Source organism: Perognathus longimembris, chromosome 3 (assembly GCF_023159225.1).
Source record: "Perognathus longimembris pacificus isolate PPM17 chromosome 3, ASM2315922v1, whole genome shotgun sequence".
In the NCBI taxonomy this organism is placed as follows: Eukaryota; Metazoa; Chordata; class Mammalia; order Rodentia; family Heteromyidae; genus Perognathus; species Perognathus longimembris.
In genome coordinates this window covers 82,716,801-82,731,089 of record NC_063163.1, presented here as the reverse complement: position 1 = coordinate 82,731,089, position 14,289 = coordinate 82,716,801, and the positions used below count along the sequence as shown (strand labels likewise).

The window sequence follows — 14,289 nt, the reverse complement described above, 5'->3', positions numbered from 1 at the left end:
CCTCCAACCCTTTACGCTTTGGTTATTTTTTCATATAGGCTATCCCTTTGTTTTTCCCCAGGCCTGCCAGGATCCTTCCATCTAGCGGTGCAGGGTAGGAGAAGATCAAGTGCACCACCGTGCCCAGCCTTTCCTGTTGAGATGTGGGGGTGGCGGGGGTCTTGTGGACATTTGAGGTCAGTTTGATCCTCCTGCACGCCGACTTCACAGGCATGAACCACCAGGCGACCTGGGCCTTTCCCACCCCAGGCCCACACTGCACAGCTCAGCCACATCCCCCAGCGCTTCCTTTGCACGCGAGTGTCTGAAACTTGGAGATGGCTGGCGTTGGCCTTAATTTGTCATGCTGACTGGCGGCGGTCAGGCCTGCAGGTTCGGCTTGGACTCTGGAAGCTTCTCAGCATCCGAGAGAGCTACAGAGCAGGCCGTAGAGGCGGAGCTAGAGGAAGGATGGCGGCTGGCCGCTTCCGGTAACTTAGCAACCGGCGCCTTGGCAACGGACAGGGGGCGGGACCAAGGGAGGAAGTCGGAAGCAGGTCACCAAGTCTCGCGAAGGTCGGATCTACGCGCACGGAAGCTAAGTACTGGGGAGACGAAGTCTCGCGAGATCCGGGTTTGCGCGCGGACTCCGAGTGCCGCGGGGGTCGGTTCGCGGCCGGTGCTAGTGGCGGTGTTCCCGGCCCTCCTTGGTCTTCGCGCTATGGAGCAGCAGCCGCCCGCAGTGGCCAAGATCAGGAACCTGCCCTGGTAGGAAGAAGCATGGCGGCCGCGGCACGAGGATGGGCCCGTGGCCGGTCCCCCGCCCGGCCTCTCCGTCTCCCCGGGTTGGGGACGGAGGGGAACTGCGAGCCACCGAGATGGGTGCCTCGACACCCCCAGGATCCCCTCTTTCCTATTTGTTTTTAATGTGGGGCGTTGAAGTCTGGGGCTTGTGTAAGCTGAGCATGTGCTCTACCACTGAGCTACCCCTCCATTCCCTTCTTGCCTGGACGCCTCCATCCGTGGCCGCGGGAAAGGCGCAGCCCTCCAAATGCCCTTCTTCCTTCCCTCCTCCCTTCTGTGAAACTGCTGGTCAAATGCGGGACGGAAGCCCAAGCTAATTTATCTTCAGTCTTTGTTGCTCAGCTTTCCAAGTAGCAGGCCTTTTTGTTTCCATGTTAGATTCTTACAAAATGACCCTGGGAAGCACTCTTAGTATTTGGATTTTACACAAGAAGAAACTGCATCTTGGAGATGAAATGACTGGTGCAGCCTTAACACGGGCTTGGATTTGAGCCCAGATAACTTCAGAGTTTGTGTCCCACCTACAAATGTGTCATAGTGATGAGACTGATGGGATTCGGCTTGGTGTTAGAGTAACTGCCGAGTTCCTACCTGATACTGTTAATTGTGTTTTGTTTTGTTTTGTTTTGCCAGTCCTGGGGCTTGAACTCAGGGCCTGAGCACTGCCCCATGGCTTCTTTTTTTTTTTTTTTGGCCAGTCCTGGGCCTTGGACTGAGCACTATCCCTGGCTTCCTTTTGCTCAAGGCTAGCACTATGCCACTTGAGCCACAGCGCCACTTCTGGCCGTTTTCTGTATATGTGGTGCTGGGGAATCGAACCCAGGGCCTCATGTATACAAGGCAAGCTCTCTTGCCACTAGGCCATATCCCCAGCCCGTTGTTTTTTTTTTTTTTTTGGCCGGTCCTGGGCCTTGGACTCAGGGCCTGAGCACTGTCCCTGGCTTCTTTTTGCTCAAGGCTAGCACTCTGCCACTTGAGCCACAGCGCCACTTCTGGCCATTTTCTGTATACGTAGTGCTGGGGAATCGAACCTAGGGCTTCATGTATGGGAGGCAAGCACTCTTGCCACTAGGCCATATCCATCCCCCCCCCCCCCCCCCCCCCCCCCGCTTCTTTTTGCTCAAGGCTAGCACTGTGCTACTTGAGCCACAGCACTCAGTCTGGCTTTTTCTGTGTATGTGGTGCTGAGGAATTGAACCCAAGGCTTCATGTATGGGAGGCAAGCACTCTACCACTAGGCCCCAAATTTGTTGTTGTTTTTTGTTATAAGATGCCATTCAGTAGCATTAAGGACATTCAGAATGTTGTGCAGTCATTCCACTGTTTAGTTCCAAAATTCTTCATCATCCCATATGGAAAGCCCATTGTCACTGGCTCATCCCTTCCCAGCAGTATCTAATTTCTATGTATGGATTTGCCTGCTTGGGACATATATAAGCAGAGTCATGCAAAATGTGGCTCTGTGTGTGTGGGTGGGGTGGGCTTTTGCTAAGCATCCTGTTTTCATGGTTCATATACATTATAGCTTGGAGCAGACCTTTGTTCTCTTTTGGTTTTGAGACAATCATTCTGTGTAACCCAGGCTAACCTCAAACTCCTGATCCTCCTGAGGCCTCATCCTCCCATGTGCTGTGTTTATAGACATGTGTCACTGTGCCTATTTTCTTCATCCCTTTTATGGTCAAACCACACTGCATTACATTCATAGATGCTATTTTACTTACTCCATTCCTTTTCCATGGGCATTTGAGTTTGAGTTCACTTTTTTTTTTGGCCAGTTCTGGGGCTTGGACTCAGGGCCTGAGCACTGTCCCTGGCTTCTTTTTGATCAAGGCTAGCACTCTACCACTTGAGCCACAGCGCCACTTCCGGCTTTTTCTGTTTATGTGGTGCTGAGGAATTGAACCCATGGCTTCATGCATGCAAGGCAAGCACTCTACCACCAAGCCATATTTCTAGCCCTTGAGTTCACTTTTAAATTCAGGATGGTAGACAACTAGAGAGGTGAGGTTAGGGCTGGCTTTGTTGCTGTTGACATTTAGAGCCAGATAGTAGGGGGATGCAGGGCACAAGGGAACTGGCCTGTGTAGTGTAGGATGCACCTATCCACGAGATACCTGTAGCATCTTCCCAGCTACCCAGTTTAACAACAATGTCTCCAGATTGTGCCAGGTGTTCCGGATGGGGGACCACTGGTCCAGGTTCAGACTTGAAGGCTTTGTTTCTCTTCCTCTTTTAAATAGGATGTGAAATGACTCTTTATAACTAACTAACATTTTTGTATTTATTTGTGTAACATATCCTAAACTGTGTTTCAGGGTTGAGAAATACAGGCCACAGACACTGAATGATCTCATTTCTCATCAGGACATTTTGAGTACCAGTAAGTGTCATTGGCATCTCTTTTGATCTGTCTCTGCTGAGTAACAACTTGAAAGAATCGGATCGGGAGTTGTAGAAGGCAGCTTTAAGAGGTTTCATTCCACAATAGCTCAAAATCTATGTATGTACGTTCATATAAGACTACTGTCGACATATTGTCTAATATCGACATTGCATTTAAAGCCCTAGGCGAATTTTCTTGGGCACAGCCACGTGGCTACTGTATATGTTCTTGATACATTGTATATTGTATATATGTCTACCTGACCTAGAGAAGGGAAAGAAAAACAGGGCGTAAGATATCACAAGAAATGTACACACTCCCCTACTATGTAACTGTACCCTTTTTGCACAACACCCTCAATTAATAAATAAATTAAAAAAAAAAGACCCTAAACAAAGAAAACAAAAAAAAAAGAGGTTTCATTCCTGACTGGGCATGGTGGTGCATGCCTGTCATCGCAGCTGCATAAGGAGGCAGAGGTAGAAGTATCAGAGCATAATCTAAAACAAAAGCATAATCTAAAACAAAAATAAACAAAAACTGAGGCCATGGCTCAAGTGATACAGCACCTGTCTACTAAACAGGAAGGCCTGAGATCAAATCCCAGTACTACAAAACAAAGGAAGTTGTGTTTTGTAGGGTTTTCTTTTCCAGTCCTGGGGCTTGAATATGCTCAAGGCTAGTACTCTACCACTTGAGCCACAGCGCCACTTCCGGTTTTCTGGTGGTTAATTGGAGAGCAGAGTCTCCTGCCTGGTCTGGCTTTGAACCTCAATCCTCAGATCTCAGGCTTTTGAGTAGCTAGGATTACAGGCGTGAGCCACCAGTGCTGGCTACATTTTTAAAGTAGTTTATTAGAGAAAAAAGTCTCACAGACTTTCCTGCCTGGGCTGGCTTTGAACCACGATCCTCAGATTTCAGCCTCCTGAGTAGCTAGGATTATAGGCGTGAGCACCCAGCCACAAAGGAAGTTTTTATTCTGGCGGTGTGTGTGGTTGGAACTAGGTAGGGCTGAAGTACATTCAGCCCAGTTCAAGGACACACTGTGCGGGTGGCTCCTCAAGACTGGTGCTGTTGTCTTTCTTCCCTGTCTTCAGTTCAGAAGTTTATCAGTGAGGATCGCTTGCCACACCTACTTCTTTACGGCCCTCCGGGGACAGGAAAAACATCCACCATCCTGGCCTGTGCTAAACAGCTGTACAAAGATAAAGAATTCAACTCCATGGTCTTGGAGGTGAGTAGGATTATTCTTGCTCTTCAAATAACTAAGGAAGACTGTTGTGGAAGAAAAAAAAAAAGCCTGGACATAGTGGCATCTCAGATACTTAGAAAATGCAAGCAGAAGAATCACAGTTCAGGCTAGCTCAGGGAACAATTGAGAACCTATCCAGTAAAGCCTATACCTTCCTAGCAAGTGCCAGTCCCTGAGTTCAAACCCCACCACTGCAAAACAGTACAAACAATTCCCATTATCTATATATATTCCCATAATCTAAATATTGTCTAGTACAAGAAAAATATTTGAGTTACTCTTTTTTTTTTCTCATTTCTTCATTGTCAAAGTGATGTACAGAGGGGTTACAGTTTCATATGTAAGGCAGTGAGTACATTTCTTATCCATCTTGTTACCTCCTCCCCTCATTTTTCTCCAGCCTCCCTCCTGTTGAGTTACTCTTTAAATATGGTTGTCAGAACCTTGCCACTACCATCTTGGGTGAATTCAGAATGTAATAAACCTCTTGAGGCTCTGGATTTTAATAGCTAATTAAACACAGCATTGTCTTAGCCAGGCACGGTGAACCATGTCTTTAATCCTGGCTATTCAGAGGCTGAGATCTGAGGATCATGGTTCAAAGTCAGCCTGAGTAGGAAAATCTGTGAGACTCTTATATCCATTAAACTACCAAAAAAGCCAGAAATGGAGCTATGGTTCAAGTGGTAGAGCGCTAGCCTTGAGCACAAAGAAGCTCAAGGACAGCACTTAGGCCCCGAGTTCAAGCCCCAGAGGCAGCACAAAAACAAACGAACAACACAAAACTCCATAGCATTGTCTTGCTCAGGACAGAGGTCTGTTCAAAGGGACCATTATTAAACTTCCAAGTTTGTGTGGAGACATTGTCCTCAAGGAGAAGGGAAGCAGCCATTTGCTTTGCAGATGTAACAGGATGTTTTGGGAGCTTTGAATACTTGTTTTTCTAATGATTATCTCTTAGCTGCCGGTAGTCCTGGAGAAATAGTTGGCAGAGCTGCATTGGTGTGAAGATATGCTGACACTAGAATTCATAGGTAGCAAAGAGCGTGGTTTTCATTATGGCCTCTTCCTCCTGTTTGTAGCTGAATGCTTCAGATGACCGAGGCATAGACATCGTGCGGGGCCCAATCCTGAGCTTTGCCAGCACAAGGACGATATTTAAGTAAGAATGATTTGTGCCATTTTTTTCTCTCAGAGCCCTGATCAGTGAGGCGGTACAGCTTTTGAATCCTCACCATTGGTAAAACATGGCTTTGCATAAAGCAAGCCATGGAAAGATAAAATTCAAGGAGGGTGGTAAGAAATGTTACAATTATCTGGGCTTCAGCCTGTAATTCCAGCTACTTGGGAGGCAGAGATCAGGGGACTTTGCTTCTATTGTGGCCTGGGAATGCAAGTTAGTGAGAGTCCTCTCACTCAGTAGCTGCCCACTACAGGGTAAGCACAATGGCTGGGTACAGAAGCTCATACCACCGCTCTCCAGTGACACAGGGAGGCTCGAGTAGGAGGACTGCAACCCAGGCAGGCCTGGGCATAGAGTGAGACCCTCCCTCAAAAATAACCAAGGCAAGACAGGTGCCAGTGGCTCCTCTATCATCCTAGCTGCTCAGGAGGCTGAGATCTGAGGATCATGGTTTGAAGCCAGCCTGGGCAGGAAAGTCCATGAGACTCTTATCTCTGTGTAAGCACCAGAAAACTGGAAGTGGCACTGTGTGGCTCAAAGTGGTATAGCACTAGCCTTGAGCAAAAGAGCTTAGAGACAGAGCCCAGGCCCTGAGTTCAAGAGCCCCGACCCCCCCCCCCCAAAAAAAAAATTAGAAGCTGGGGACCACTGGCTCATGCCTGTAATCCTAGCTGCTCAGGAGGCTGAGATCTGAGGATCACAGTACAAAGTAGCCAGTCCAGGCAGGAAGTCTATGAAACTCTCCATTTAACCACTTAAGAGGGGGAGGGGGAGAGAACAGAAGTGGAGCTGTGGCTCAAATGGCAGAATGCTAGCCCTGAGCACAGACGCTCAGGAGACAGCACATAGACCCTGAGTTCAAGCCCAAGGACTGGCACCAGAAAAATAAAAAAAGAAAAAGAGGATAATCTATAGCAAAGTTCATTAAAAAAAAATTGGCTGTATTAACCTTTAAAAAAACAATCTCAGGGCTGGGAATATGGCCTAGTGGCAAGAGTGCTTGCCTTGTATACATGAAGCCCTGGGTTCGATTCCCCAGCACCACATATATCGAAAATGGCCAGAAGTGGCGCTGTGGCCCAAGTTGGCAGAGTACTAGCCTTGAGCAAAAAAAGAAGCCAGGGATAGTGCTCAGGCCCTGAGTCCAAGCCCAGGACTGGCAAAAATAAATAAATAAATAAATAAACAAACAAACAATCTCAGAGGCTGGGAATGTGGCTTAGCGGTAGAGTGCTTGCATAGCATATATGAAGCTCTCGGTTTGATTCCTCAGCACCACATAAACAGAAAAAGCTGGAAATGGTGCTGTGGCTCAAGTGGTAGAGTGCTTTGTTTGAGCAAAAAGAAGCCAGGAACAGTGCTCAGGCCCTGAGTTCAAGCCCCAGGACTGGCCCAAAAGAAAAAAAAATTAACTCGGGAAGGATAGCAAAGATGGTGGTTTAAGTAAAAAAGTAAAAAAAAAAAAAAATGGTCAGGTGCTGGTGGCTCATGCCTGTAATCACTTAGGAGACTGAGATCTGAGGATTGTGGTTCAAAACCAGCCTGAACAGGAAAGTTCATGAGACTACTTAAGAGCTGTGGCTCAAGTAGTAGAGGACTAGCCTTGAGCAAAAAGGCTAAGGGACAGTGTCCAGGCCTGAGTTCAAGCCCCAGTATTAGCACTAGAAGAACACCGAAGATCTGAGCATATGGAGGCATGGCATAACAAGTGGTGGAGCTCAAGCTTAGCATTCACGAATGCTGTCCAGCACCGCAGACAGAGCAGGTGGTGGTGGGGTCCTGTGAGAAAGGAAGATGGACACTAGGATGGCATGGGGAGGCACAGAAGACAGGCCTGGCCCTCACTGCCTTAGAGGTGTGATGTGCACTTCCTGTCTGAGACTGCACATGTCAGCTTCTTCCCCCGTCCAGGAAAGATGCCTTTAGGACATGAGCTAGTGGCACAAATGTGAAGGCGTAGCTTGGGCTGCTATTGGCATGAGATGTAAGATATCCTGAGATGGGTCATTTGTCATTTGCTTTCCCAGGAAAGGGTTTAAACTTGTGATCCTGGACGAAGCTGACGCCATGACTCAGGACGCCCAGAATGCCTTGCGCCGAGGTAAAGAAGAGCGGCTGAGCTCAGTGTGTGAGATCGCAGCGTGGCTGGTCCCCCATAGTCATCCTTGGGACACGAGGACTCTAGCCCGGGCTGGTCTCCTATGAGCAGACACTGGCATTCCACGGAGCTATGGGGACATTTTCCTTCCTAAACTGTTGGACATAGGCCCTGTCGCTGGTGCCTTTAGGTACTGAACAGCAGGGAAAAGACTGTGTATGCGGCTCCACTCTGGCACGACCCCACCATATGCTAAGTGAGTGGCTGGTAGGGAGAGATGAGAGCCCTGTGGTCTGCCTGTGACCTGGGGGTAAGGACATTTCCCGTCTGCTTTTAAAGGGCCTGGCCTCTCTCACAGGACTCTGCAAACCGCCTTCAGGAACTTGGGGCGGGGGCAGGAGTGGATCCCTCGAAGCTCTAGTTGCAGAGGACTTGGGGGTGGGAGGAGGACGTTAGACTGTCATCTGGTCCTGGAGGTATTGGCTGCCTGTCAACACCACGTCTGTCTGGGCAGATTGCCCTGTGGGGACACTGTGTCCCAAGGATATTAGCTCTTTGGTGCTCCCCTAAGTGCTCCAAAGCAACTGGACTGAACAATAGAATCTGCTCACCCCCCCCCACCCCCCCACCCCAGGGGTAGAGCCTTGTCACCTGCCTGCTGGGCAGAGGATGAGGGGTGGTAGGCAGGGACTCAGATCTACAGGGGTGAGGTGTCAGTTCTGCCAGAATTACCGAGCACACAGCAGCAACACACTTATGAGCTTTGAAAGCAGAGTAGCCGGGTCAGGGGTGGTGGTGTGTGCCTATAATCCTGGCTACTCTGGAGACAGAGGCCAGTTCTGGCAGAAATTAACAAGACACCCATAAACAAGCCAGGTGTGGTTACGCACACTTGTAATCCCCACTACTTGGAGGCAGAGGTAGGAGTATCCTAGAGGCCAGCCTGGGCAAAAACAGGACACCCAGCCTGAAAAATAAAAGTAAAAAGGCTAGAGTGTGTGTGTCTAGTGATTCAGTATTAGCCTAGCAAGCAGAAGGACCTGTGTTGACTCCCCAGTCCTAGCAAAAGGAGAAAGAGTGGCTGATCTCAGGTCCTGAACACACCGTCGACAGCCCATTTGTGTGCATTTAAACATGTTCCTGAGCCCTCCGGGGGCCTGCGGAGCTCAGGGTGCTGGGTCCTCCGGGGATGGGGCTGGTCTTTGATGGGACATGGTTTTATTATTTTCCTCCAGTGATTGAGAAGTTCACAGAAAATACCAGATTTTGTCTCATCTGCAACTATCTGTCCAAGATCATCCCTGCCCTGCAGTCCCGCTGCACCAGGTTCCGGTTCGGGCCCCTGACGCCGGAACTCATGGTTCCCCGCCTGGAGCACGTGGTCCAAGAGGAGAAGTGAGTGCGTGGTGAGGCACAAGGAGTGGGGGTGGGGGGCTGGGCAGGGGGCTCCCAGGGGTCTTGGCTGCTGTCACTTCCTCTCCCATCTCACAGAACCTCTCCTTGAAGCCATTGATTTTCTCCCAGTCCCTCCTTGGGCGTTGTCTCGTTTCCTCCTGCTCCATCCTTGCCAAGTGCACGCTGCTGAGTCTCCTCGGCAGATGCTGCCGGCCTCTAAAAGGGAAGCTGTATTCTGGGCCGTGAGATGCCAGGCAAGTAGCTCCTCCTAAACATCACGCCCAGGCTCCGTCTCCGTCCTCCCCAGACTGTTGCTTGCAGCCAGAGCTGCTTTGTAGGACTGCCTGTAAATCAGGACAGCATTGTTCTGTTCTTATTCTCTGTGAGTATTTTAGAGCCATGATCTTGAAGGCCACCCCGTTTCCTGTGGCAATTCTTGTGCTCTGGAGGCGGGGGTGGGGGTGGGCTGACTCCCTCGTGCCCATTCCCTTGCAGAGTTGACATAAGTGAAGATGGAATGAAAGCACTTGTGACTCTGTCCACTGGAGATATGCGCAGGGCTCTGAACATTCTGCAGGTGAGTTCCATCATCACTCTGAAATCACTTCCCAAGAATGATGAGCTGCAAGTGGTTCACAGTGGTAGAATGCTAGCCTTAAGCACAAAAGCTCAGGGAGAGTGCTCAGGCCCTGAGTTCAAGCCCCAGGACCAAGCAAGAACAAATCCCCAAAGTGGAGCTGTGGCTCAAACACCTAGGGACCTGAGTTCAAGACCCTGTACCAACACACACACACACACACACACACACACACACACACGCGCGCGCGCGATGGGCTGAGAGCACAGCTCAAGTGGTAGAGCTCCTGCCTAGCAAACATGGGAGCCTGAATGCAAACCCCACTAACTACAAAACAAAAGATAGACTGATGGCAAGACAACCAATGCAAAGTTAGAAAGCTAGAACATGCTCTGTTTTTTTTTTTTTTTTTTTTTTGCCAGTCCTGGGCCTTGGACTCAGGGCCTGAGCACTGTCCCTGGCTTCTCTTTGCTCAAGGCTAGCACTCTACCACTTGAGCCACAGTGCCACTTCTGACCGTTTTCTGTATATGTGGTGCTGGGGAATTGAACCCAGGGCTTCATGTATATGAGGCAAGCACTCTTGCCACTAGGCCATATTCCCAGCCCAACATGCTCTGTTTTGATTAAGCAAAAGGCTCTTTGTGAGACAGGCCAGGTTAGGGAAGGATTGTGCGGTTTAGCAGCCAGGCAACTTCCTGTGTGGAAAACAGGTCATAGTGTCCTGGCCCGCCATGTCACTGATGTGGCAGCCACCTTCAATTCATTGGCAGCTGACACACACTGCGTCTCCCCTTGTGTGCACAGAGCACCAACATGGCCTTTGGGAAGGTGACAGAGGAGACTGTGTATACCTGCACAGGACACCCGCTGAAGTCAGACATTGCTAACATTTTGGACTGGATGTTGAACCTGGACTTCACCACTGCCTACAGAAGTATCCTTTCTCATGAGTGCTGCCTTGTGGATGGGGGCTGTAGGGCAGGTGGGAGCTCAGGCTGCAGCCTGCATCTCCCCTTACTGTTGGGACCTGCATCTGTGGCAGAGCTGAGCCCTTCCTGAATGGCCCTAGCCCATGTGAAGCTTAAGGCAACTTTGCCCTTGGATGGGAGGAAATAGCTAGGCCTCAGGGTGGAAGATGTACTAATTATAAAGTGGTTAGTGTTAATTCTCTTGGCTTTGCTGTGAAAGTCAAAGCTACGAGTAATGATAAGCCCTTTGAGAATCTCTTTTGCTTTGTTTTGCAATATAGGGAGATTTACCTGTGGTTTCTAGAAAGCTCTGTGTTTTGGGTGTAGCCTTAGGTAGAGGTGTGAGATCATTATTGAAGGTAAAGAGCGGGAAAAGTTAGAACTGGGACCAGATGTGTACAGATTGAGACTGGAAGAGCTGCTGGAATGGAGTCTGTGGCATGTGCGTTCTAGAACCTCCTTCTATCTCCTTAGCTCCTCCCCAGATATAATGGAGCTGAAAACACTGAAGGGCTTGGCATTACACGACATCCTGACAGAGATTCACCTGTTTGTGCACAGAGGTAGCCTGCTACTCCCCAGCTGAAAGCTGTGGAGGATGTTTGAGAGCATGCCCATTCATTCATTCATCATGGTACTAGGGATGGAGCCCTAGCCCTCAAGCATGCTAGGCAAGCAAGCACTCTACCACTTTAGCCATGGCCGCAACCCAGGCTTTTTTCTACAAGTACAGAAATGGGTATGAGATATCTCATCTTTTATTTTTTAGCACTTCTGTCTTGCTGCTTAAAACTTTGTTCCAAAACCTTTTTAATAATCTGGAACTGAGGGTAAGTAGAAATTGCTGAAAATATCTCCAGGAGTTTGTTTTATTTCATATGGTTTTTATTTTGGTGCTGGGGATCAAACCCAGGGCAAAGTGCATTCTATACATACTGCCATGGAGCTGACACCCACCCCCACTCCCTAATTCTCGGAGAAGGGAGGGAGGGGCAGGCATAGGAAGCCCTGCCTCTAAGTCTCACCCTAGCTTCTGCAACACAGCCTGGGTAGCACCTGTCCCCGGGACCACCCTGTCAGCCCTGGGCAGGGGGCCTGGCATCAACAGCCTGCAACTGAGAGGCTTCATCAGCCAGTAGTGAACCCATTCCTTGGGTTTGTTTTCAAAAGTGGCCAGGCGCCAGTGGCTACTCAGGAGGCTGAGATCTAAGGATCGGGGTTCAAAGCCAGCCCAGGCAGAAAAGCTCTGTGAAACTCTTTATCTCCAAATATCACTCAAACTGGAAGAGGCACTGTGGCTCAAAGTGGTAGAGTGCTAGCCTTGAGCAAAAAATCTCAGGGATAGCGACCAGGCCAAGTTCAAGCCCCACAACTGACAAAAATCAATTAAAAATAAAATAGATAGGAAGAATCTAGCTTTCAAGTTGTATAGTTGCCCATGAGCCTTTACTCCTGACTGTTCTGGGTTCTTAGGGCCATTGTGGGATCAGTGGAACGACACACGTGTGTGTGTGTGTGTGTGAACTACACTGCCAAGGGCAGCCTCCATTTGTATTTCCTCAAGAGATCTGCAGCTTGTGATCGGTGAGGACTGAGCTTAGACACCAGCTAGTCACTCACTTCTGTCGCAAGAAGTTCAGTGTATCTATTTGATGTGTAAACTCTTTCATTTTTCCTGTTTTTTGTTGTTTGTAGTGTGACAGACCTTCAGTAGTGTGATACTGTGATTTTGCTTTTTCCCCAGTTGACTTTCCATCTTCAGTTCGAATACATTTACTGACCAAAATGGCAGACATTGAGTGAGTATTTTCCCAATGTGAAGCCCCCTTCCTCCCCAGTGATGAGTGTACTGGCTTGGTTTGGGCTATGTGGTTACAGTGTGAGGTGCAGGTGGAGAGGGTGAAGGCAGGGTTGCTTGTTGGGCAGGAGTAAGGGCAGTGAGAGGTTTTCTCCTCTCCCGGGCCCAGCCCCTGACTATGCAGATGCTCTTGTAATTCCCCAGGTCTGCTTCAGTTCAGACCCAAGGTCATCTTGGGACGGCTAGCCACCCAGCTGTTATTAAGGCATTTTGGCATCCAGGGGCATACGAGGGGAAAGGCAAACACAAACTCAAGTTTCCACTTTGCCTGGCTCAGTCAACACTGCATTAGCCCCCAGTGAGGCTGGCAGCTGTTTGAAGCACAGGGTGCTGGGTTTGGAGCAGACGTCAGCAAGGGCTGGCTCCAGTTGGCCTTTGATGTACATAAATTAGGCCACTCTGCCCACCCTTTGTGAGGGCGATTTCACTTTCCATGGCTGGGCGAGTGAACTGCCAGTGCTCTCACTGACCACAGACCCCCAGATACTCAGCCCTGCTCCCCAGTGCGATGTCTTCATGAGGAGGCGCTTGTCTATGTTAGTCCTGTCTCCCAACATGAGCCCGTCACTTGTCTGTCCAGTTAAACTCTGCTGTTGGTAAGCTCTTAAAAGATGTCAACAGTTTGAAATTTGAAATCCACGTATAGCACAAGAGAACATTGGGGACACACAGGAGACTGCTTTCCAGAATGGGCTTTGAGTAACTCCCCCAGGTCATCAGCCCCCCCTTGTGTTCCTACCCAAAGGCAAGGCCAGGATAGTCTGTCCTGACCTTGGCTTTGGTTTCTTTTAGGTACAGACTCTCTGTTGGCACCAACGAGAAGATTCAGCTGAGTTCCCTCATTGCTGCCTTTCAAGTCACCCGAGACCTGATTGTCGCAGAGGCGTAGGTGCCCGGGGCCACTGTAACTGCAGGGCGAGGGTACGCCCAGGGAGAGAGACGGAGCTGTGATGATGCCCCACGGCTCGGACAACCATCCGGCCTGCTTGGCAGTTACTGGGACAGTACCGTCTGGCCCTGTAGAGCAGGGATTCCGCTGTCATCCCACTGCCCATCTCCCTTTTATTGGGAGAAAACTTTTCTGGCCCTAAGGCCTTGACCCTTCAGTTTCTTGAGTAACAGGAAGTTGACCTGCCCCATTCTGGGGAACAAAATGTTTTTAAGTATAGTATGGTTGGTCTCCCAACCCAGAGTAAGATCTCCAGAGTTAAGCTTAGGAGTCTTTTTTTTTTCTTTCTTTCTTCCTGTTTTTGGTGCTGGTCCTGGGGCTTGAACTTGGGGCCTGAGTGCCTGACCTTTTTCGCTCAAGGCTAGTTAGTGCTCTACCACTTGAGTCACAGCTCCACTTCTGGCTTTTTGTGGTTAATTGGAGGTAAGAGTCTCATCTTGCCATCCTGAGCTCAGACTCCTGAATAGCTAGGATTACAGGTTTGAGCCACCGGCGCCTTTCAGTCTGTATCTACTTCAAATGACTGCTAATAGACTTCCAACCAAAGCTATTATATTCTTATAAAATGAATTTTCTTTGCTAGCATGGTGTTACGTGCCTATAAATCCCAGCACTCAGGACATAGAGGTAAGATCTCTAGTTCAAGACCAGCCTGGGCTGTACAGCGAGTCCAGGTTAGCCTAGTTGACATAGCAAGACATTCCCCTCCCCCCCAAAGCCTCCAAAGCAGAAACCACCCTTGTCTCTCTTTTGCCTTAGGGAGTACAAGTTAGTGTGTGTGGATACTAGGAAAAACTCATATAGCTGGGTTAGCTTTTAAACGTTGCCACCGTGGGCC

The 14,289-nt window shown here is 49.3% G+C and overlaps 1 protein-coding gene across 1 annotated transcript; it reads left to right on the top strand.

The window, feature by feature from the left end:
- The first annotated feature begins 343 nt into the window (after positions 1-343).
- Rfc5 (replication factor C subunit 5) lies at positions 344-13,748 on the top strand. Its single transcript, XM_048340706.1, has 11 exons — positions 344-747; positions 3,102-3,166; positions 4,267-4,403; positions 5,504-5,583; positions 7,632-7,705; positions 8,938-9,097; positions 9,593-9,674; positions 10,481-10,610; positions 11,130-11,207; positions 12,389-12,443; positions 13,295-13,748. Exons 1-11 carry the CDS (start codon positions 344-346, stop codon positions 13,389-13,391), a joined length of 1,362 nt encoding a protein of 453 aa, XP_048196663.1. The 3' UTR covers positions 13,392-13,748.
- The last annotated feature ends 541 nt before the right edge of the window (positions 13,749-14,289 follow it).

Excerpts from the sequence above, each read along its gene's own strand:
- Rfc5 (XM_048340706.1), top strand. The coding sequence starts at position 344 with ATGCTGACTGGCGGCGGTCAGGCCTGCAGGTTCGGCTTGGACTCTGGA. Across the intron at positions 9,098-9,592 it reads CACGTGGTCCAAGAGGAGAA|AGTTGACATAAGTGAAGATG; the intron begins GTGAGTGCGTGG and ends ATTCCCTTGCAG. Across the intron at positions 10,611-11,129 it reads CTTCACCACTGCCTACAGAA|ATATAATGGAGCTGAAAACA; the intron begins GTATCCTTTCTC and ends GCTCCTCCCCAG.